The following is a 25,193-nucleotide window of genomic DNA, read 5'->3' as shown; positions in this document are numbered from 1 at the left end:
AGTGGGGCCGGACAAGAGTCTCCTAGTCATCCCAGGGCAGCAGAAGGCCTCTGTAATGAATCTCTGCTCGACTTTATGGGTTCTGTCTTACCCACCGTATTACCACACAACTCAAGGCCTTCTCTAAACAGTTTGTCACATTTAAACAGGCACAAGGCCAATAGGTCTCAATAGCTCCACATGAAGCGCCACTTGTTTGCATTATTGTAAAAATTACAATTCCTTTTATCAAAATCAAGGTCCTACAAAAATCAGAATTGGGCTTCCTGTCTAAACTCCTATCTCTTCTAACACATGGGCATATGAAAAACAACAACACAAATCCATTTGGCTGCAATGTGGGGGTGGGGGGGGGGGGGGGGGGGGGGGGGGATAACTGAGGAGGTGAAGAGGAACAAATGCCCAGAAAAGCGAGCCCAGTTGACGTGCGACTACAGCAGCCCTGCGCTCAGCTCAATGTGATTATCTCTCTCTTTACTTTCTGGCCGCAGGTTTCGGGGTCAGCGGCGCCATACACACATGCCTGGCCTTGCCATTTCAATGATTGAATTGCGTCAGGAGCGCTCAATCGATTGTGTTCAGTGGCCCCACAGAGGTCCCTGTGGAGAATGCCCACCAACGTCTCACCGTCCTGGGAGGGGGGCCCCTATCCACTAAGGAGGAGCCAGTGCCACCGGGAAGAGCAGCTCCAAAATGGCTGCCGCACCAGGCAGCGGTGCTTCAGGTTTGTACCCTGAAACGCGGGGCCTACTGCGGGGCAAGGGGGGGGTGTTTTATTTTTCTATTAGCAGGGATTTAAAAGGCATTTTGACACCTGGAGTTGTAGACACTTCCACAAAGACATAGACACTCTCGGTTTTACTGTCACACACTATTTAACGGTGGCGCACACAGAGGTTCAGTCAGGTGACGCTGCCTGGCTGAATGAGATTCTCAGGCTTGTGCTCTCTTGTTTTCTTGGCTTGTTGTGCGGGGGGAACACATTGCTATAGCCTCAAATCTCAGCGTGCACACAAATACAGCGCACACACACCCTTTTGCGGATACTCACGCGTAGCCACCTTGCATTCCCCCTATTGAATTACCCCTCACATGTAGGTCTATGTACTGTATGCCTCCATAGACATCAGTGCTGGCCTGCCTGCAGACCCTGCAGTTTGTTTAGCAACACTCCATTTGACGACGCCCGAAGGGTGCAATTAAGTCCAATTACAGCCTGTCGGTTTTATTAAGAGGCACAGGCTGGCCAGGCTCGGGGGCAGCACGGGGAGTAGGAGCTGCAGCAGCACCAAACTGCTGCACTGCACGCAGCCAGACTGGCTGACTGAGGGGAATAGAGGCATAACTCTGAGGAGAAGGGCTAACAGAAGCAGACGTCAGCAAACCAAAAAAAAGACAACTGGCAGACAACTAGACTAAACAACTCGGCTGTGAATGTAAACAATGGAGGTGTAGAAAAACAGAAAAGGTTTCATTAATAGCTGTTCTTCAACCAGGCCGGGGTCAGCAGGTGAGCTGACCTCAGATGCTCTAATGATTAGCCTAATATACATCATCAGGGTAAGACCCCGTTTGGCACGTAGAGAGATTAGTACTGTAAACAGCTGCTCAGGCCACACTGATCATCTATCCTTGAGGTGAATCGGGGTCGGACTAACAGTCAGGTTTAGAGGAAGTACTGTGTGCCAGGCTACGCCATACTGTATTACTGAGTTATCAAACTAGAAAAAGCATGGTATGATCAACAGGGCAACGAGAAATGTAGAAATGTATGAATACCAGTGATGGTGGGGGGAAAAATGGATTCAGATCCATTTCACAATATTATTTTGGATGATATTATATCGATACTTTGACTCCAAGTAAAGTATCATAAGCTAACGCTAGTCAGCTGTACCTGTGGCACAATTACGGACATTTTCTTTCAACTTTTTAAATAGTGAGCCAACAAGTTTTCATCACTTTTACTTCCATGACTGATCAAAACTCAAATTCACACCCCTTGACTTTTTCCACATTTTGATGTGTTTCAGATACAGGCATCCTTCCTAACTCAGTTGCCGGAGAGGAAGGAACCCGCTCTGGGATTTCACCATGAGGCCAATGATGACTTTAAAACAGTTACAGTCTTTTGGCTGTGATAGGAGAAAACTGAGGATGGCTCAACAACACTGTAGTTACTCCACAATGCTAGTTGTGAGTGAAAAGAAGGATGTCTGAACAGAATACAAATATTCAACATGCATCCTGTTTTGAACAAGGCACTAAAGTAATACTGCTAAAAATGTGGCAACGCAATTAACTTTTTCTCCTGAATACAAAGTATTACAGTGCATATTTACATAAGTACTCAGACCCTTGACTCAGTACTTTGTTGAAGCACCTTTGGTAGCGATTACAGCCACGAGTCTTCTTGGGTATGACGCTACAAGCTTGGTACACCTGGTTTTGGGGAGTTTCTCTAATTCCTCTGCAGATCCTCTCAAGCTCTGTCAGGTTGGATGGGAAGCGTCACTGCACAGCTATTTTCAGGTCTCTCCAGAGATGTTTGATCGGGTTCAAGGCCGGGCTCTGGCTGGGCCACTCAAGGACATTCAGAGGCTTGTCCCGAAGCCACCCCTGTGTTGTCTTGGCTGTGTGCTTAGGGTTGTTGTCCTGTTGGAAGGTGAACATCCCAAGGATGATTCATGGGAACAGGTTGTACCTGAGCTCAATTTCAAGTCTCATCGTAAAGGGTCTGAATACTTACATAAATAAGGTATTTATTTTATTTTGAATACATTTGCAAATAAAATAAAAAAACGGGTTTCACTTTGTCTTTATGGAGCGTTGTGTGTTTATTGATGAGATTATAATTTAATAATTAAAAAATCTGTTTTAGAATAAGGCTGTAAAGTAACAAAATGTGCAAAAAGTCAAGGGGTCTGAATACTTTCCGAATGCACTGTATCTTTGGGGCAAATCCAATACAACACATTACTGAGTACCACTCTCCATATTTTCAAGTATAGTGGTGGCTGTATCATGTTATGGGTATGTTTGTAATAAGGACTGAGGAGTTTTTCAGGATAAAAAAGAAACGGAATAGAGGAAAAATCAGGTACAGTCTGCTTTCCATCAGACACTGGGAGATGAATTCACCTTTCTGCGAGATAAATTCACCTTTCTGCAGGACAATAACCTAATACACAAGGCCAAATCTGCACTGGAGTTGCTTACCAAGAAGACAGTTTTGACTTAAATCTGCTTGAAATCTATGACAAGACATGAAAATGGTTGTCCTGCAATGATCAACAACCAATTTGACAGATCTTGAATATTTATTTTATAGAATAATGAATAAATGTTGCACAATTCTGGTGTGGAAAGCAATTTGAGATTTACCCAGAAAGACTCACAGGTGATTCTGTGGGCGGCAGGTAGCCTAGTGGTTAGAGCATTAGACTATTAACCGAAAGGTTTCAAGATCAAATCTCTGAGCTGACAAGGAACAAATCTGTTGTTCCGCCCCTGAATAAGGTTACTAGTCTAATGCTCTAACCACTAGGCTACCTGCCGCCCACAGAATCACCTGTGAGTCTTTCTGGGTAAGTCTCAAATAGTGTTAAGATTTCCCTTCACTGGAACTAAGGGGTCTAGCCTGAAAAACAGCCCCAGACCATTATTCATCCTCCACCAATCTTTACAGTTATGCATTCGGGCAGGTAGCGCTCTCCTGGCATCCACCAAACACAGATTTGTCCGTCGGCCTGACAGATGGTGAAGCATTTACACCACTCCAGCCAACACTTGGCATTGCATGGTGATCTTAGGCTTGTGTGCGGCTGAACCTCCCGACAAACCGTTATTCTGCTGACATTGCATCCAGAGGCAGTTTGCAACTCTGTAGTGAGTGATGCAATCGAGGACAGGCGATTTTTACACACTCCGCGCTTCAGCACCTGCCGGTTCATTCTGTGAGCTTGTGTGACCTACCATTTCGCGTCTGAGCCGTTGTTGCTCCTAGACGTTTCCCACCCCACAATAACAGCACTTACTGTTGACCGGGGCAGCTCTAGCAGGGCATAAATTTGACGCACTGTTGTTGGATAGGTGGCATCCTATGAAGGTGCCACATTGAAAGTCACCGAGCTCTTCAGTACGGGCCATTCTACTGCCAATGTTTGTCTATGGGGATTGCATGGCTGTGCGCTCAATTTTATACACCTGTCAGAAAAGGGTGTGGCTGAAATATCCAAATCCACTCATTTGAAGGGGTGTCCAGATACTTTTGGCAAGGTGGTATTTTAGTGGTTTTTATTTTTATTTTTTACTAATGTTTAAAAAATTCTTCCACTTTGACATCAAACAACGACAATTAAATACATTTTAATCCCACTTTGTAACACAACAAAATGTGATAAAAGGGGTGTGTCAAGGGGTGTGAACACTTTCTGAAGGCACTGTAGAATCGTGAGAATCAATTCCCAGCCCTAATAAATACCACCCATCTGAAAAACGTCTGAATGCAGATGTCACAAAGCAATTTGAGAGGGGGCTACATACAGTAGTCATGTGAGCTTGCCCTGGGATACTTGTGTGTGTGAATAGCGTAATACTACAGCTGTGATGGAACAAAACACCGGCACATCTTTCATCAGTCATCATCGCATCAAAAGTGTGCCTCAAATGAATGCGTCGTTTTCCACAATCACCCCCTTTCCTTCGACCCCACCGCGGGGATGTTTACAGATAGCTATCATTCTGTCTTCTTCACGTTTTGCGTTTGGACACGTTTCAAAAGACCAGGGCTTTTTATCTCGCCTCATGCTGTGAGGAAATTTGCTCCTTAATGGCTTTCAAAACAGGAAGCCCGACAATAAAAACTGGAAAATGAGAATGCAGTCCTTTCAGAAGAGGCATTCTTCGCAGTGTTGGAGAATTGTATTCTGAGTGCACGTCACTGTGGTGCCAACTGTGTCAGTCACAATGACCTTCACCTGCCAGCACAACTTAATACTACAACTGGATACCAAATTCAAGTCTGAATGCTGTTTATGGCATTCTTACTGTAGTATATTTCACAACCCAATCCCCTGCCTCCTCTATGGAATTCATGCCCACTGAGTCTGTCCTGGACATGCCATGAGTAAGCTAGTCCTTCTGTGCACCAACACAAAAAAAAGAGACCAGAAAGACAGCTACATGCGCTTCTGCACAGTTGGATAAAACAAACCTTAACCGCACAACACAACTTCCCCAAATAACTTTTTGTTTCAAAAATGTTCTGAAGTGGTTTTTTCCTACTCTCCTCTCTCTCTGGGTAAAACAAATCCCTAATTTCCGGCCCCAAAAACACCCCCTACCCTTTCTCCCTCCCCGTGTGCCCTTTCCGTGTGTGGAAGTGTTCCCTCCCATTGATTCTTCTCAGCCGGGGCCCTTCCTTGACGGTGTCATCTCCTGCGCCATCCTTCCTTTTAACCGTGCTTTACTCTAGTGGCGTAGTGTGCTAAACCGTCAGAGAGGAGTGGGAGAAGAAAAGAAAAGCTGATACATGCGGTCCAAAGTTTCATCTATTGATTTCTGTTTGATGAGATGGTGGTGGTGGTGGGGGGGGGGGGGGGGGCACAGTTCAAAGCTGCGGAGATTCCGTTTTGATCACCACTACAGTAGTGGTGTTTGTTAGTAGGGGCAGTAGTAAACAGTAGACAAAGACTGTATATGTGAATTTGTGTGCGTCTGCCTGTGAATTCCTTTGACTCTGCATTGTGTCTAGTTCACGCCCAGATTCCATGCGGTCAGTAGGTTCATTAAATGTCGTGAAAACATGCAACGGCTTTATGACACGCTGATATGCGATCATTAGAATGTGCCAGCACGTGACCTACTGTACACGGCCTATCCCTATGGAGTTGATCGGTAGACGTAGTGAATACATTCTCTAACTCGATGCGCGGTTTTAAACTGCAGACACAGGGAGCAACACATAAAGAACATCACTACTATTCAACAAATTGAGAGTTACATGAGCTGGAGTGACAGGCAGAGGAAGCGTGACAGCAGAGGAAGAAAGAGAAGAACAAAGGTATTCTTTGCTACGTCCATTCATTTCCCCCATCGTGAAGCAAGATACGGAGAGCCAGGGAAACAGAGTCAAAAGGCAGCACGGTCAGAATGCTGGGTAAGGTAGCAACTACAGAAAGGGAGAATGGGATGGCAGGAGTCTTTGCAGTGTCCATTCATTCCCATGATGAGCCAGAGCTGTAGACTCTCACCCAGTGCTCCCCACTCTGCTCGTCCTCTCTGTGATGTGCAGCTGTGTCCACTGGGGGCTACAATTAGCCAATCAAACTCAATCCAGCCGAGACTCGGCGCCGCCTCTCAAACCCCCTCGCTCTCTGGAGCCTACTCCTCCAAAGAGACGGGCAACTTGTAAGACTGGGGGAGGTAGCCTTTGAAGTCCCAGGCGCTGCCGAGGCCTCCCTTTTTGCTCATATCAAGGGTGAGGAGACGTAACAATTAAAATGGCAAGAGGCAGGCACCACGGCACGCATGCACAGCACACAGGCTCGTGCCCATGCAGGAGAGCTCGTGTGCTGTGAGCACGCCCGCTCGGGAGAAGGTGGGCCACAATGGAGGAGAGGCAAGCTAGGCGTTAGCATGGTGGCTAACGGGTTAGCACCGACAGAAACCGTGGTACAAGCGATGAAGGATCTTGACACATATTTCCTAGTCTTTTCCATCCATCTCCATTTTCTCTCTGTTGTTTCTCTGTGATTACCTCTCTTTCATCAACACAATTGAAGTCATCCGTCTTAGTGGCAGTGACTAAAACCTAGATGGCCTGTAACGTATGTGACTCCATGTTGCATAAGACACAGCTTTACTCCGCTCAGTGGGAACCTTCCAGGTAATTACACAGCACTGACTACCAGCCCAGATAGAGCACACACACACACACACGCACACACACACACACACACACACACACACACACACACACACACACACACACACACACACACACACACACACACACACACACACACACACACACACACACACACACACACACACACACACACACACACACACACACACACACACACACACACACACACACACACCTCCCCTACTAATGCAGAATCAGTTTGACACACAGCCAGTCACAAACCCACATCATTTTAAGGAGGCAATCATACCCTGTTCCCCAATCCCCATATACTGCGATCCTCCCCTGTCAACTCATTTGCCTTGAGTCTGCTGTGCTATAGCCTACAGTATACCAGGACTGACTTTGCTGTACGGTGCAGGGTCATCTATAGTTTAAACAGGTGTGCTTACGCAGATGCAACGGAACATGTGGTCTGTATTAGCTACAGCAGTGGTCACCAACCCTTTCCAAATCAAGACCACTTTTGCAATCAAAAAGCAAGCAGAGATCTACCACTCAGATTTTCTTTTAAACATTACTTTTTTAACTTTTTTTTTTTAACATGAACCTAATAAAAACTGTTCTGTAAAAATTAGGTTTGTGCATTAGGCCTAATACATTATCACAGCATATTGGCTATATGTCTGGCCTGCCAATATTGTTCTTCTCAGACCATATTATATTACAAAACTTGAGCTTTAGATCAGTTGGTGAGCGCACTTGCGAGGCACAGCCGAGCAGAAATTGAAAACATTTGCAAATAATTGTATTTGTTATTTTCATGGACTGATGGTACCTGCATCTGATGATCATGATGCTTTCGAGACAACTGGGAACTCGGAGAAAATCAGTAATTTTCAGGTTCGAAATTTGGAGGTCTAGAAAGTTGCCAGAGTTTACGACTTGGAATTCCGAGTTGGATAACCGTTCAAAACTATTTGTCCCAGTCGGATCTTGAGTTCCCAGTTGTCTTGAACACTCGGAAGTCAGATTTCCCGAGTTACCAGTCGTTTTGAACACGGCATGAGCAGAGAAAGTGAAATATTCCTCGATGCTAATAAAAAAGCAGGGCTATCGATACACTTGTCTTCTCATTCATTGCAGATGCAGCGCGAGCGGAAGAAGGGAGAAGCGTGTTTTAAAAGGTATTAAATCTTATGTAGAATAGCATTAACGGTTTCTGTGGCCGGGGTGGTGGAATCTCTGTAGGTGATTTGAACTAACCGATTAGCCAGCGCAGCAGGCACACTCTATTTAGCTACAGATCTCCCGGTCCGCCGGGTAGGCGGAGTTTCTCTTTTCATAAAAATTAAATAGTTCAAATGGAAACACTTTTCTTACCCGGTGCGCAGGGATTCTGAATCAAGCGCACCTACCACCAACAGCACAACACAAACATAAAAACAAAAATAAGGAAAGCAAGCCTTTCACAGCCTTTATAGTTGGCTTTTCTACAGAAATGTTTGGTGATTGACTAGGAATGCCTTGAAGAGCGACCAGTCGAGCGCGATCGATCATTTGGTGACCGCTAAGCCACGGCAAGGAGCAGCAGCCAAAAAGAGCTGAACCAGCGTTTTACTGTGGCACCCGTCAAGACAAGAGCTGAACCAGCGTTTTACTGTGGCACCCGTCAAGACAAGAGCTGAACCAGCGTTTTACTGTGGCACCCGTCAAGACAAGAGCTGAACCAGCGTTTTACTGTGGCACCCGTCAAGACAAGAGCTGAACCAGCGTTTTACTGTGGCACCCGTCAAGACAAGAGCTTAACCAGCATTTTAGCATCCGTCAAGACAAGAGCTTAACCAGCGTTTTACTGTAGCACCCGTCAAGACAAGAGCTTAACCAGCGTTTTACTGTAGCATCCGTCAAGACAAGAGCTTAACCAGCGTTTTACTGTAGCATCCGTCAAGACAAGAGCTTAACCAGCGTTTTACTGTAGCATCCGTCAAGACAAGAGCTTAACCAGCATTTTAGCATCCGTCAAGACAAGAGCTTAACCAGCGTTTTACTGTAGCATCCGTCAAGACAAGAGCTTAACCAGCGTTTTACTGTAGCATCCGTCAAGACAAGAGCTTAACCAGCATTTTACTGTAGCATCCCTCAAGACAAGAGCTTAACCAGCGTTTTAGCATCCGTCAAGACAAGAGCTTAACCAGCGTTTTAGCATCCGTCAAGACTAACATGTCAAAAGGGTGCTCTTTTAGCAGCTTGTCAACAAACTGCATGATAGTGATAGAAAAAAAATAGCTAATGCATAAGCTTGCATTTAATTGCAAACATAAATTGGACATCAGTTCTGAGTACATAGCACTGCAAGTCATGCTTCATAAAACAAGGAAGCATTCTGTCTTTTGTCTGTTATTTTAGACTTCTCTAAAGGCAGAATCCCATAAAAGAAAACACAACGGCTATGGTCTCAATGAATGGCAGTGAGAATCCACTGAGCCATTCAGGCTGCCAGTTGATTTATCCATGCCTCACTACACACCAATCAGCTTGCCCGCCCGCCCGGCCACACCACCAGCCAGTCACTTGTCTGCCATTTCAACACAAGATGGAGACAGTGCCAAAAGTTCTAATTAAAATCTCCATTCACCAAGACGTGTGAGGGAAAGAGCCCAAATGCTGGGCTTTCCAACAAAGTCGAGGAAAACAACAAATTCTGCGACAAGACGCATCTTCTCGGTTACTGCCGAGCACCAAATAAATAAGCATGAAGAGGAGGGGGAAGGGTGGCGACATCTTGTTACGGAGGAACAGAGCATGTAGCAGATAACAGAGCGACAGTGTTCAAAGAGACCGTGTTCAAAGAGGCAGGCCGGTAAAACTTGAGCAGATACGACATCATCGCCTCACTGTCCCTTAATCAGCATCTGAAGAGCAGCCTGTCGCGTGTCTGCAAAACCACGCCTGTCTCACTCCAATCACAACGCTTAACGTGCTTTTAATTTCAAATCTCACACACACACACACAAACAACTGTCACACAGCCACTCGGGCTGGGCTGCATCCATGCTATTTATTTTACTCAGAAAGGATGTTAACAAGACAAATGAATGAATATATACACAAATAATGCATTTAGATAATGTTAATAATGTATGAAAAGTAAGCTGCTGTTTTGCTTTTTGACACATCCCAATGCTGAGGACTTTGATGGTGGGTTAATTAACTCTTGTACGTGCTTTTGTTTACAGTCTGGTTAGTGTCTGTTGGACATGGCATTTCTACTTGCCCATCAGCAGTGTGAAATGTTGCCTGAAACAATATTGTGTCCACTAGCTATATTCTATATTAAATATTATAAACTGGGTGGTTCGAGCACTGAATGCTGATTGGCTGAAAGCCATGGTATAACAGACCGTATACCACAGGTATGACCCCAACAATATTTGTACGTTTCTAATTACATTGGTAACCAGTTTATAACAGCAGTAAGGCAACTTGGGGGTTTGTGGTATATGGCCAATATACCACGGCTAAAGTCTGTATCCAGGCACTCTGCATTGCATTGTGAATAAAGGTTTCAGCATGCTTCAGTTCTGCTAGCTTCGGCTAGTTGAAAAAAAAAGTTCTGTCCATTTTGAAACGTCGTTGCCAGTATACACTTCCTCAAAATAATCAGAATGCATCTAAGATAATTTAATAAATCTGTCATGAATTTTGACGTTTTTTTGCAGAGGAGATCTTAGCCACACAAATGTACATCTTACAAAGATATTGCAGTATTTCTCAATAAAAATGTGCATGAAAACAAGTCGTCGCCCGTTGAATGACAACAAAGACTTTATTGAAGAATCCCTACAGTTGACCAATCACCGACGAAGGGGTGTAAAATTTTGGCTACCGATTTAGGGCTTGCCTCCCCAAAAAATATTGTGTGCCCGAACAGCCGAAAAACCCCTTACCGAAGTCCAAAACAAACCAAAATGTTAAAAAAAATATATTGCTGTAATATATGCACAAACTCTTCTGAAATGTTTCGGCTCAGAACTGCCCTTAGCGGTGGTATATTGGCCATATACCAAACTCCCTCGTGCCTTATTGCTTAATTATAATACAGGCAGGCACCACATTACTACAAGACAAAATAGCTCGCTCAATCAAGCATGATGGTCTTGTAAGTATAAAAGCAAAGATGTTTTTTTATTCAGTGCCCTCCATAATTAACAAACAGTGAAGCCTTTTTTCTTATTTTGGACCTATACTCCAAACGTTTGAATTTGAACTCAAAACATAACTATGAGGTTAAAATGCAGACTGTCAGCTTTAATTTGAGGGTATTTTCATCAGGTGAACTAGTGATCAATTACAGAACTTTTTGTACATAGCCCCCCCCCCCCATTTTAGGGGAGCAAAAGTACTGTGACAAATTCACTTATATGTGTATTAAAATAGTAAAAAGTTAAGTATTTGGTCCCATATTCATAGCAGGCAATGACCATATCAAGCTTAATATACACATTTGTTGGATGCATTTCCTGTTTGTTTTGGTTGTGTTTCAGATTATTTTGTGTTTATATATACATATATATATATATACACAGTTGAAGTCGGAAGTTTACATACACCTTAGCCAAATACATTTTAACTCAGTTTTCCACAATTCCTGACATTTAATCCTAGTAAACATTCCCTGTCTTAAATCAGTTAGGATCTATATTTTAAGAATGTGAAATGTCAGAATAATAGTAGAGAGCAGCTACTATTTTATTTCTTTCATCACATTCACAGTGGGCCAGAAGTTTACATACACTCAATTAGTATTTGGTAGCATTGCCTTTAAATTCTTTAACTTGGGTCAAATGTTTCGGGTAGCCTTCCACAAGCTTCCCACAATAAGTTGGGTGAATTTTGGCCCATTCCTCCTGTCAGAGCTGGTGTAACCGAGTCAGGTTTGTAGGCCTCCTTGCTAGTACATGCTTTTTCAGTTCTGCCCACAAATGTTCTATAGGATTGAGTTCAGGGCTTTGTGATGGCCACTCTAATACCTTGACTTTGTTGTCCTTAAGCCATTTTGCCACAACTTTGGAAGTATGCTTGGGGTCATTGTCCATTTACAAGACCCTATTTCAACCAAGCTTTAACTTCCTGACTGATGTCTTGAGATGTTGCTTCAATATATCCACATAATTTTCCTACCTCATGATGCCATCTATTTTGTGAAGTGCACCAGTCCCTCCCGCAGCAAAGCACCCCCATGCTTCACGGTTGGGATGGTGTTCTTTGGCTTGCAAGCCTCCCCCTTTTTCCTCCAACCATAATGATGGTCATTATGGCCAAACAGTTCTATTTTCCGACCAGAGGATATTTCTACAAAAAGTACGATCTTTGTCCCCATGTGCAGTTGCAAACCGTAGTCTGGCTTTTTTTACGGTGGTTTTGGAGCAGTGGCTTCTTCCTTGCTGAGCGGCCTTTCAGGTTATGTCGATATAGGACTTGTATTACTGTGGATATAGATACTTTTGTACCTGTTTCCTCCAGCATCTTCACACGGTCTGTTGCTGTTGTTCTGGGATTGATTTGTACTTTTCGCACCAAAGTACATTCATCTCTAGGAGACAGAACGCGTCTCCTTCCTGAGCGGTATGACGGCTGCGTGGTGCCATGGTGATTATACTTCCGTACTATTGTTTGTACAGATGAATGTGGTACCTTCAGGCGTTTGGAAATTGCTCCCAAGGATGAAGCAGACTTTTTTTCTGAGGTCTCGGGTGATTTCTTTTGATTTTCCCATGATGCCAAGCAAAAAGGCACTGAGTTTGAAGGTAGGCCTTAAAATACATCCACAGGTACACCTCCAATTGACTCAAATTATGTCAATTAGCCTATCAGAAGCATCTAAAGCCATGACAAAAATGTCTGGAATTTTCCAAGCTGTTTAAAGGCACAGTCAACTTAGTGTATGTACATTTCTGACCCACTGGAATTGTGAAACAGTGAATTACGAGTGAAATAATCTGTCTGTAAATTTTTTTTGTCCAACTTATAACCTTATCGCCTCTAAAATGTAAATAAAACACTATAAAGAGTTTATATAATGTGTCATTACATACCTATTTGAAGGTTTGTGTCGAATTTGAATCGGGTTTTTAGGGCGGTGGTAAAGTGATCTTAGAAGTAAACAGCGGCTTTGAGAATGATGATCGCATACAATGATGACGCAAAAAATGGCTAGGTATCCCCCCCTTACCCCCGTCACTGCCCATTTCTTGTTTTTAAAGGATGAGAGAAGTGATACACCTGGTGGAGAGAGATTGTAAGACAGAAATAGTTGCTTTATGAGTGCTGTACGTTATGACATGACACGTCACAATGTAACGGAGGGTCCGTTTTTTTCTACTTTTCTCCAATACTACGCTTGAATAGAAACCTAGTTCACACCCCCGATTTTGAAGTCAAGGCAGTCGCTACAGTCCCGTTAGTTTTCTTTGTAGCCTCGTTTGAATGTTGCAGTTGCGCACATTTGTACGGAATGGGTTGAGTTTACGTTAGCTATGTTTTGTGGGAAAATGTAGGACTCCCATTTGGATGTGAGCTAGCAAACGTTCGCTAGCTTCTGTGTCAAGGTCAGCTGTTTTTGTGTATAAATCTTCCATAACCAAAGAATAGCTAGCTACCTTTCTTTGCTTGTTCATTAGCTAGCTAGCTTTCAGCTGACTGGTGTCAGCTAGTTACAGAGGCTAGCTGCTGGACTTTGGACAAGTAAGCTAATGTTGGCTAGCTAGCTACCTAGCTATTCAAAATATCTGTTTGTATTTGCTTGTATTGCTTGAATTCAGCTTGAATACCACCATATCGCTCGCTATCTTCTGTAGCCTTTGTTTGTTCTTATACTTTTCTTATGACTGGTATCCTGGTGAAGCTGTGTTGTTGCCGAGCCACCGAATTTCTTGACCTGGTGTTAGAACTCTGAAAAATATATTAGCATGGTCAGAAATACTACAAGAAAGGTAGCACGTCAATGGCATGTGAGAGTGATAAAGTATGCATTTAATCAAAACTGTTGCCCCTACAAACGTATTCAGTCCGAAAAGGTGGCAACTCTAATGGTAATTTTATGGACACTTTAGTCTCGTTCTTATCCAACGCCTAGATATTGAGCTTGGCCGGGGCAAATTTTTTCCTAATGCTAACGACCCTGTTCAAAATCTGGTATATGGTTGCGGTGATGGCTAACCTCTAATCAAGGTGATATGAGAATTTTCATCAACATTAGTGTCATATGTTAAAGGGCTGCAGAGTGGTCTAAGGCACTGCATCTCAGTGCTAGAGGCATCACTACTACTGTATCACAACCAGCCGTGATCGGGAGTCCCATAGGGCGGCGCACAATTGGCCCAGCGTCGTCAGGGTTAGGGGAGGGTTTGGCCGGGATAGGCCATCATTGTAAAATAAGAATTTGTTCTTAACTGACTTGCCTAGTTAAATAAAAGTTTAAAAAATATATTTAAAAAATATGAAAGGAAATTTGAATTTAATATTGAGTTTCAACCAACGCCATACTATTGTAGCGCTGACCAGTGCGACAATAATAATGGATTTTCCTTAACAACATACCCATGTTTGAATGAAATTGGCCAATGTTTCCCTGACATGTATGGCAATTATGATTTAAGGATGTTCCCTTACTTAGTGCACTTGTGGTATTCTCAGGTAGATTTAAGTGCCACGTTAATCAGCCCTTTAATCAGAGGTGATTCTTGGAGGGCTGGGGGGGGGGTAATAATAATAAACATGCATACTTGCAGAGGTATGCAAGAGCATGCAAATACAATCACCTGCCTCGGTGTGAACTGTCACAAATATCCACAAAGTATTCAAAAACATTGTCTGTCATTGCTTTTTTTGAGGATTCAGGAGACTAAAGAAGAGCCTGGCACTCAGGGATCATTGACTACACTGACTGTGGAAAATAAAAACACAGCCAAACAAATAAAGAATGTTCAGAGATGTCTTCACTGAAACTGCTGAGAAGAACAAAATAAAATAAATTGGAGGTTAGTCTCACTCAGGTTGAAAAACTCACTGAGGACAATACAAAACTATTCAGAAATCAGATACCGAGTGTTCTCAACTAATCCCCCTGACCCGCTCTCACGCCGTACGAGCAGGGAAACTAAACCTAATTCAGGGCGGCTTAAGTGCTCCCTGGAAACAGTCAGCATTCCACCGGCCAACACACACACACACACAGACAGACACACTCAGAGAGAGAGAGAGAGAGAGAAGATTTTAAACTTTGACTGCCACAGTGCATTCAACCGTAGCAATATATTGTTGTTTGGGGCTGTGGGGTTCATCGCCTCTCCGTAGACCCCCAGCCCACACTACCCCTCTCAAAACATCCCACCCAAAATCTCTCACCCCAAACAAAGTGCGGCCACTGCAATCAGGCAAAGAAGCAGGCAGGGGATGGGTGCCAGTCTAGCCAGTGAATGTGATTCAAGAGGACAGCAGACAGTAGCACTATATACTTTTGGAGTCGAATATTAGAGTTGTACATCCAGCTTCCTTTGGGTGCACTGCTATTTGACCCTGACCTTTGGACATCTTTCAGCCAGATACAGCAACACATAATCCTTAAAAGGAGAAGTTTACTTCTTTACAACCAAATCTCTATTGTTTATGTAAATGGCATGTTACAGCTAGAAGGGTCAAGACACTTATTTAGCGATTTCACTTGTTTTGGAGAAACTCATTCCTGTTCTGCAGTACGGGGGACTCTGAAATAACATTAATAAATGCTCCTAAAACACCCAAATATGTCCTTTTAGAAACAGAAACTCTCTCAGTATAGTGATTCAGGTCTTTAGATGTTATACGCATGAAATTGGGTCATTACGAACTTTATCCGCAGCGTTATATTCCATTTTGTGCGACTCAAGACGTCTCCTCTAATCCAGCTGTTCCATTCTTGGTGTAGCCTGCTGCTAGAATGGTCACTCGAGTCCAAACAAAATGGAATATAACGTTGCGGATACAGTTCAAAATGACACAATGACCATTGTGTCAAGTTTCTCAAAAACAAGTCAAATTGCTAAAGAAAAAGTGTCTGGACCCTTCTATAACATGTCATTTACATCAAAAATAGTGATTTTGCAGTATTAAAAAAAACACAAAATTCTCCTTTAATGAGAAATGTTTAAGACTTTAATTCTAGAGGGATCATCATTTAGGTTATTTACAGTTTATTTTCCTTTAACCTTCTGTACAAGTAGGCACTGGCTGTGATTTCATAGAGCGCTAACACGAGTCATGACACACACACAAACACATACTGTACTTTGGAGGCAAACACTGCTCCAAATTCTACAGGCGACCCGAGGGATATTCTCTATATTACTTAACCCGACTCTCTCATGTCAAAACTTCCTGGAGTAGGCATTTCTAAAGGAAAAACAAAAGAGTTTTCACAAAGTAATAGCGCTGTGTTTCGTCCCACACAATTCAGTCTGGTAAGAAAGTGAGAACAGAGGGAGGAAGGATTTCAACAAAAACAAATCATTGGTTTGCCGAACAGATGTGTTTTAAAAACACCCTCCAAAGATTGAGATTTTATCTCCTGAGTCAATCAATTTTGTGTGTTGATGCCGACTTGAGATAGGGTCAATTCAATTGTCTCAATTTTGCAGTAACATTGGCAATAACTGACAGAGCAAGGAAATAAAACGTTTCATGCTCTGTTGGCGGCATCAGGGCTGGACTATAGGCTACTTGTACAGTTATAGCCTAAATCCTCATGTTAACTCACTGTAATATGTTTCCCTCCTTTGCTGCCTTCCCATCACCCCTCCTCCTATTTCTCCTCCTCCTTGGAACCAGTCATTCCATTCCTCAGCTGAGAAAAGGAGGTCACGTATCGACTTACCCAGCATCCCTCTCCCTCTACAGCCACAAGACCCTTCAGAAGAACCCCCCCCCCCCCATTTCATTCCATCACTCTACCCAACCCGGAACAACACCTCCCCATTTCAATTCTTCCACACTAACCCTTCCCTCTCATTTCAATTCTTCCATACCCCCCTCTTCCCCCTTCCCGCCCAACCATGCCCTCAGCCCAATACTAATTGGTAAATCTGTTGAACCATAGCAGTTCCAACAATGAGACACCTGGAGTTCTGTCAAAACGAGTTTCCCTGTGAAACGCCCTCAAGAACTAATACAGTACACGGCCCCCTCTCGATCGCTCACAGCAGCCCAGCCACAGAATCAGATGGGGGACTTGGGCAGAGGAGGGAGGGAGGGAGGGAGGGAGGGAGGGAGGGAGGGAGGGAGGGAGGGAGGGAGGGAGGGAGGGAGGGAGGGAGGGAGGGAGGGAGGGAGGGAGGGAGGGAGGGAGGGAGGGAGGGAGGGAGGGAGGGACAAGCAGGGGGATATAGAAAAAGTGCTTCATGTTAATGATCATTATTTGGAAAATTCGCAGTGGGATGTTTCACCAGGTCCCTGAAGACCAATATGCCAAATTAACGAATCTGTTTGCACACTGCACCATTATTTAAGGTCAAATTTTGATGAGACATTTTTCTATCTGACTGCAAAACTAAGCTACTATTTTAAAAAGATCAGTGCCATCACTTTCTCGTCACTTTTCTAGTTTGCTCTCAAGCACAGACACACAGACACATGCCTGCAGTGTGTCACAAGGCGTGGTGTCTGTGATGTCATGTGCAACTGTGCTTGACAACCTTACTTGACCTGACGAAGACCACTAATGTAGCACACAAACAGACACACCTCAAATTGGATTGGGCAACCATACATCTACATCTTAGACAGAGAGACACAGACACCAACACATATGCAGACACACTGGTGCAGACAAACACATATTCAAGACTCGCAAAGAAACACAGACATAGACACACCCAACAGAGCTCCTGCCTTGCCTAATCAAACAAGTTCTGGCAGACACTTTTTACTGAAGGGAGGGAGGGGGAATGAGGGATATCTCTCTCCACTTGAAAACAGTGTTTACATTAAAGGTTGTTCCCGAAAGTGAAACATTTTTATTACTGACACGGTCCCAATGGAGTGTGGAAAATCAAGCAATTGATCAGCCGGAGCAACTCAAGCAGGAATCTCAAAAGAATCCGGGATCCATACAAAGGAGACAACAATTAGTTTTCCACTTGGCTCCTCAATGACAACCCACGTCCCACAGTTCCTCTCACTCCCGTCATCAGGCTAAACGTGCAACCATGAGCCACAATCTAGCCTAGCGCCCACTGATCTGGCAGCAGTCAACAGTCAGCTCTGCAGATGAAGGCTAGCCATTATGTCCTGCTCCATCCAAACGCTAACCGTTTGGGTACGTCAAGAAGGGAACCATAATTGAAAAGTAGTAATATAGAAATGAAACAGGCCCTGACTATTCATGGTCCGTTGATGGCTCCTGACGACAGGAGAACAATTCAGAAAAGAAAGAGAGAGAGAGAGAGAGAGAAAGAGAGAGAGAGCGAGAGAGAGAGAGAGAGAGAGAGAGAGAGAGAGAGAGAGAGAGAGAGAGAGAGAGAAAGAGAGCGAGAGAGAGAGATTCACACACTCCACTCCCTAGTTAACTTCTCGCTGGCTCTGCATTCAGATGCCAATAATAAAGAGAATCCTCTTCAAGACAGCTGCTAAGAGAAATAGATGAAAAGAGAAGAGAAAGAGATTCTCTCTCCCGGATGGTAATTCAAACACGAACACAGAATACAGTCCTTCAGCAAAAGACTGGAAAACGATTGACATCTCATAATATGTGAAAAAAAGAATTACCAAAAACCTCAGAATAAATACACTATACTGTCTGACAGAAACCTTTGTGGACCTGAAATCATCAATCTATACCATGTTCAAACAGTAGAGACGTAATGTAAAATACCACCAAAAAATGACATTTTTATATTTGTTTCTTTAGTCTTTTGTCCCAAAATACCTAAATTTCAAAATACACAAATCCTCCCAGTATGATGCATGTTGCATCCGCAGATGATTTCGATAGTTTGAAAGTTTTGGGACTATGTCAACAGCGGACTAATGAAACAAATACCACCAAAAATATTTTCTGGGTGGAGTTTCCCTTATAATCAATAGACACTTTGGCACTGTTGTAAAGCAAAGGATGCTTACAATCCTCTATCGACAGAGAGCGTAATGCTACCTCGAGAGTAAACATTCTAAACCATCTGATGTTAGCCACAAAGCCCCGTCAGCAAACGGAGCTGGGCTACACCAACTATCATAATGCTAGAGTGGGTTACAAGCCCATTACTCACAAAACTGAGTTCACAGTTTTCTAAATCAGGCTTGCCAGAGAACTAGGAATGTATGTGTTGCACAAGACATCAGTACATATTTAGTGTGAGAACCAGGGTTAAAAAGAAAAGTCAATAGGGTACTTGGAACTTCAAAAGTATCCCCCAAAATATCTGCACCAGCCCCCATTACAGAGCAACAACAAAGCAATTCAACAACAAAGCAGCAGCAACAGCAGCAAACACAACAACATAGCATGACTAGGCTATCATTAGAATTAGGACTATTATTATTATTCTTTTTTTTTTTTAAATCATCATCATCATTTCTCAGTTGTTATTTTGGCATCATCAACCAGCTAGCAAGATACTTGGAATTCAAAGTTCTCACCAACTGAAATTGGTGAAGGCTCAGATCTGACTGTCCGGGGAATTCCAAGCAGAAGGGCCCCTGAAAGGCAAAGACGGACGTTCCCGAGTCACACAATTATATCAGCTCTCACACACACACACACACACACACACACACACACACACACACACACACACACACACACACACACACACACACACACACACACACACACACACACACATCATCATCATCCTAGCCTACCAGGGACATGAATGCAAAGGAATGTGTTCTCTCTTAAGCCTAATGCAGCCCCCCTTTTCACTAGCTAGGCTATTCATTTATTTAAAACTTCTATTTCCTTTCCTTTTCAGTGCCTCAGCCTATTTTCTCTAGGGGTGCCTTAACTCTCCTTATACACACACACATTACACAGAGAGAATATGAGAACATGGGTTGGCTCTGGGTTGGCTACATGGCTGTTATACTGGCTGGCTAGTTGTTAACACTGGAGTAACTTGGCCGTTTCTTGCTGCTGGTTCAAAGACATTGACTTAGGAGACTGCAGCGTGCACTAGGGTGAACATGGGAAGATGTCTTCCTGTGCATGTCGGTAGGTGTGCAGCTAACAGCCAAATCACATTTTAAATCACTCTAAAAATATCAGGATATGAAGGGCATGGAAAGAGGAAAGGGGGTAAAAAAGAGGGGAAAGGAAGAGAAACAGGGAAGGAGATAGAGTTCATGCATCAGTTTACAAAAGAAACACTAATCACACTGTGCAAAGTCATTCAGACACACACAAAACAAAACCCTACTGGACCACCTAGGTTAGTGTGTTTCTCCATATACTGAAACCTTACTGTCATGTACAGGTCACTCTGCACTAAGGTCCATGAGTCAATTCTCGGAACAGGCGTACAGTATTCTCAGTGCTTACACATAGACGCACACACATTCTAGATCTCCGTCACACATTCCCCGGGGTGGCCTTAGTTCACAAGGGTTATAACCGCTAAAATACCACTCAGAGGTAAAGAGGACAATGACTTCCCAACTATTCCTGTGAGTTTCAAAGCCGCTATCCACATTTCTCTGTGCAAATCAGATGGAGGTGGAGAAAATGGGCTTCCCACTATTACAGGTCAGAATCTGGATGCTTCTTCTCTAGAGATTCCTCTGTCGTCTGCTTAGCAGCCTCTGACTGTCCTTGGGGTGTTCGTAAACAACTGGACATTCGGTGTCATAGAGAAACAATGACTTTGTCTAGATAACGTTTCACTGAGTGAAACAGCAAACCCCTGCTGCCCTCTAGTCACAGTTCCCATGATTGACACACGTCTCGTCTCGGCTGGTCTCACATTTGGCACCTTAGTTGGTTGTGATGTCAGCCTGACAGTGCAATGTCTGGTCTGAGACAGTGGACAGTGCAAAGGCCTGGTTGGGTGCCCATAGGAGGCACAAAGCCCCCTGTCTCAGGGTGAGGCCATGTCTCCTACTAACAGCTCTGGTCTAAAGCACTGCTGCCACAACAACAGACACCACTGAACACATCTGTGATAACGCTACCACTGACTTTGCTCAGACTAGCTAGCCAGAGCTTACAGACTGTAGTAGAGGGGAGTTTCTGAGCAAGGAATAGAGAAGAGAGAGAGAAAGAGAGACAGAGACAGAGAGAGATGAAGATCAAGAAAGAGAGAGAGAAATATCGATAGAGAGAGAGAGAACGTGAAAGAGAGAGAGAGAGAGAGATCTCGTCTCGTAAACAGTGAGGGTAGTGTCTCCAGTCTGTGACCCTGGGGGCGCTCATTAACAGTGAGGGAGGCCAGGATTTCACACCAGGGCTTCCAACCCACAGGGCTATTGTCTGTACAACCCAGGTGCACCGCGATTCAGAGGGAGGAGACATATCTTTATTTAACTTGTCACAGCGTACATAAAGATGGACGCAGAGTGGGCAAGAGGCCACTTCTTTTCTAAGGATGACCGGCCAAGCCGTTCAGTCACAGTTGGGGACTGAGAAGTCATTGTGGGCATTTCCTGAACACATCTATTCTAGTTCAAAATGTAGGGATGGGCACTTCATTTCAAGCCAGCTCCCACTCGTTTCTGTAGGTCTTCTTACAGTGCACTTTATACGGAGAGACAAACGGGCCTGCAACGTGAAAGCCGAGTGTTCATTGGTTAGAAAGCATCAGGTGGGAGGTCTTGCCATACATAGATGTAATGGTCAGGTTCCATCACTTCCTCAAAGCTAATTATCATACACTCGGAATAGTCACACAACAGGACACTACACCTTTTCCTTACTCCCTCAAGTTCCATGTTCCACACTGCTCCTGACACGCGCACGCACGCGCACACACACACACACACACACACACACACACACACACACACACACACACACACACACACACACACACACACACACACACACACACACACACACACACAGAAGCCCAATTGGGAAATGGTTAACACTCCAGCCCATCCCCTGTTGCCAGTGAAAGCCCAGAAAACAATGTAGACATTGTCTGGCCTAAACAAGACTCTAACAAAAGGACTGTGTGTGTGTGTGTGTGTGTGTGCACGTGCACTCTCTCGCTCTCAAACATATGCGTATTTCTGCCCCAGTTCCCAGCATGTCAATTTAAGAAACATTGTTAAGAATGTTTGACTTGCACCATATAGTAAGTCTAAAGTGGTTGCGAAATGAAGGCTATTCATCACATAGCCTATAATTTACTTTGTCAGATGACTGAGTAAGAAGATGACTCAATGTTTTAAAGCCAACAACAAGTCACCTTTCTTACATTCCCTTACCCTTTTCTAGTCTTTATACAGAGTAGAAATGTAAATGACTTTTCTTAACTTGAACACACAACAAATCCCGTAACAAATCATAAATCTGTCTAAAAACAAACCCCGCCTCTAAGCTACCAGAACAAGTAGCATAAAACATCAGCCAATGGGTTATCTGTGGTGCGCCAATAATTAAGGTGACTGTCAACTCATTGAGTTTTGAGACTGTGTGTACACGATGTGTCACATGAAGATAACATTAGGAACTTAAACTGTGTGACTATGGACAGAGGGTCTATTTTCCACAATATTATCTCGGACTGTTGACTGTGTGAGGCAGATGCACAATACAAAAATGTCTCTCCCTGGGTTCCTTTCTGTAAAAAAAAAAAAAATCACATCAATAGACTTATCAATAAATAATACCATTCACCGGTGGTCTATAAGTTCAGTGGCAGCGGCTTGGAGGCTGTCCCGCAGGGCGGTCAGACACTTCAAAGGCCCTGGCATGCCCCCTTTGCGAGCGTGGCGGTGAGGGGCAAAACCACGCAGCCTCGTAGCGACAAGCCCTTGCGAGGTCACTTCCTCCATTCCCTTCATGGCTGACCCTCAAGAGCTCCACCCACTTCTCCCCCAGAAACTGACCTACCCAGAGACTCTTCACAAGATCCATTTTTATTTCATTCTGTGTATCTGTATATCTGTCTTTGTCCTTCTCCATCTCTCTCTGCTCAATTTAGCATTTGTATGTCTCAAACTTGATCTTTTTTGTTTCATTTACTGTTTCACAGTCTCTCTGACTTTTTCTAAGATTGGGTTACTTGAACTTCTCCTTATCTTCGGTGCCTATCGGCAGGCTCTTATCGCTGCAGTGCAGACAGCATATTCCTCAAGGTGCCCAGGTGTTCTTCCCATTTAAAAGCAAAAAGAAACCACTGTTTACCGCCCAATTGATTGATAAGGGGATCCCATAAAGTAACATATAGGCCATGTTGGTTAGGGGGTTGCGATCTATACATTTACACGCTGACTGAGATACGAAGGCACAAGGTGCTGTTATCTCTGACCATGCCCATCTGTCTATACGTTGTCAACACTGCTATGATGCAAACCAGGGAAACATTGAATCCAACTCCCCTCAGTCAGAGATAGATGGAGAGGAAGGGCGGGACGGGTAATAGCAGCACAAGCTTCATCTCACATTCAATTGAATCACTTACTCTAACGGCGAGTGTGTGCCGCTGCAGCAACACCTCTGATCCCTGGTTCTTACTCTAACGGCGAGTGTGTGCCGCTGCAGCAACACCTCTGATCTGGTTCTTACTCTAACAGCGAGTGTGTGCCGCTGCAGCAACACCTCTGATCTGGTTCTTACTCTAACAGCGAGTGTGTGCCGCTGCAGCAACACCTCTGATCCCCGGTTCTTACTCTAACAGCGAGTGTGTGCCGCTGCAGCAACACCTCTGATCTGGTTCTTACTCTAACAGCGAGTGTGTGCCGCTGCAGCAACACCTCTGATCTGGTTCTTACTCTAACAGCGAGTGTGTGCCGCTGCAGCAACACCTCTGATCTGGTTCTTACTCTAACAGCGAGTGTGTGCCGCTGCAGCAACACCTCTGATCTGGTTCTTACTCTAACAGCGAGTGTGTGCCGCTGCAGCAACACCTCTGATCCCCGGTTCTTACTCTAACGGCGAGTGTGTGCTGCTGCAGCAACACCTCTGATCTGGTTCTTACTCTAACAGCGAGTGTGTGCCGCTGCAGCAAACCTCTGATCTGGTTCTTACTCTAACAGCGAGTGTGTGCCGCTGCAGCAACACCTCTGATCTGGTTCTTACTCTAACAGCGAGTGTGTGCCGCTGCAGCAACACCTCTGATCTGGTTCTTACTCTAACAGCGAGTGTGTGCCGCTGCAGCAACACCTCTGATCTGGTTCTTACTCTAACAGCGAGTGTGTGCCGCTGCAGCAACACCTCTGATCTGGTTCTTACTCTAACAGCGAGTGTGTGCCGCTGCAGCAACACCTCTGATCTGGTTCTTGATCAAACAAATCACAGATGGTACCGATCAATAAATAATATAATAAACAATGAGATAAACACGTTTGCTGGCGCAACGAGACGCTAATGTATTCTGAGCACGAGGCATTTGAACCGGAAGCGTGGGTTGGATGTCATCTTAGGCAAGTCCTCCTCAAGCCCCCGGTACTAAGGAGCAACGGAAGACGTGAGGTGATAAGTATTTACAGCCGTATGACTCACGGAGGAATAAAAACAGACGTTTTTACCTGCAACTTAACTGCCTCCCACCAGCTTAATGATTTCAGAGGAGACGTAATGTCTCTTAAAATAACCGTCCGAGTAGGGCCCCCTGAACTTTATGGTATAAAAATAACACCGGCGTCTCTCGGAGGATAAGGGGGGGCCTGTCCTACTGAGTTTGGTTGTTGTGTTTGTTAGAGCACTGTCATCGCCATCTCTTTGTCTTAGCATAACTTTTGACAGGGTTTCTGTTTCAAATAAACAGCCTATTTTAAGCTGTATGTACTTAACGAAACTGGGCAAAAGGCCAAGAGGGCTGGCGTGCCAACTTTCTATTCCCGTTGAACTGGAAACCATTTCTGATAGTATTTTTATTGTGGCTCATAAAAAACGGTCTATACTTATCAAATACCAACAGTGACGTACGTGAAGACAGTGCCTTTACATCATTTATGCCACTAAACGTTCAAGTCTTTGCGTAAAAACTCAGGCGCTAAACAAATGTCGACTGCGTGTTCGCTCCATGGGTCAACGCAAGCTATGTGGTGAACTCGAAAATCAATCAGGTCAGAGTAGGACTACTGATCTCGAATCAGTTCCCCCGTGTCCATGTAATCTTCTTTG

The 25,193-nt window shown here is 44.2% G+C and overlaps 1 protein-coding gene across 28 annotated transcripts in view; it reads right to left on the bottom strand.

The window, feature by feature from the left end:
• Positions 1-25,193, bottom strand: part of tcf7l2 (transcription factor 7 like 2) — a 115,937-nt gene that overhangs the window by 51,763 nt on the left and 38,981 nt on the right. For 20 of the 28 annotated variants that reach the window (XM_020453616.2, XM_020453623.2, XM_031798964.1 and 17 more), the window contains exon 5: positions 19,544-19,603. The exons of the other annotated variants lie outside the window; for them this stretch is intronic. In XM_020453616.2, coding sequence (XP_020309205.1) covers positions 19,544-19,603 — 60 coding nt within the window. The remainder of the gene's footprint in view (positions 1-19,543; positions 19,604-25,193) is intronic. 28 annotated transcript variants of the gene reach the window in all.

The sequence above is a fragment of the Oncorhynchus kisutch genome, linkage group LG20 (genome assembly GCF_002021735.2).
Source record: "Oncorhynchus kisutch isolate 150728-3 linkage group LG20, Okis_V2, whole genome shotgun sequence".
Lineage (NCBI taxonomy): Eukaryota > Metazoa > Chordata > Actinopteri > Salmoniformes > Salmonidae > Oncorhynchus > Oncorhynchus kisutch.
Note: the sequence above shows the minus strand (reverse complement) of the source record. Positions and strands in the feature narration are given on the sequence as shown.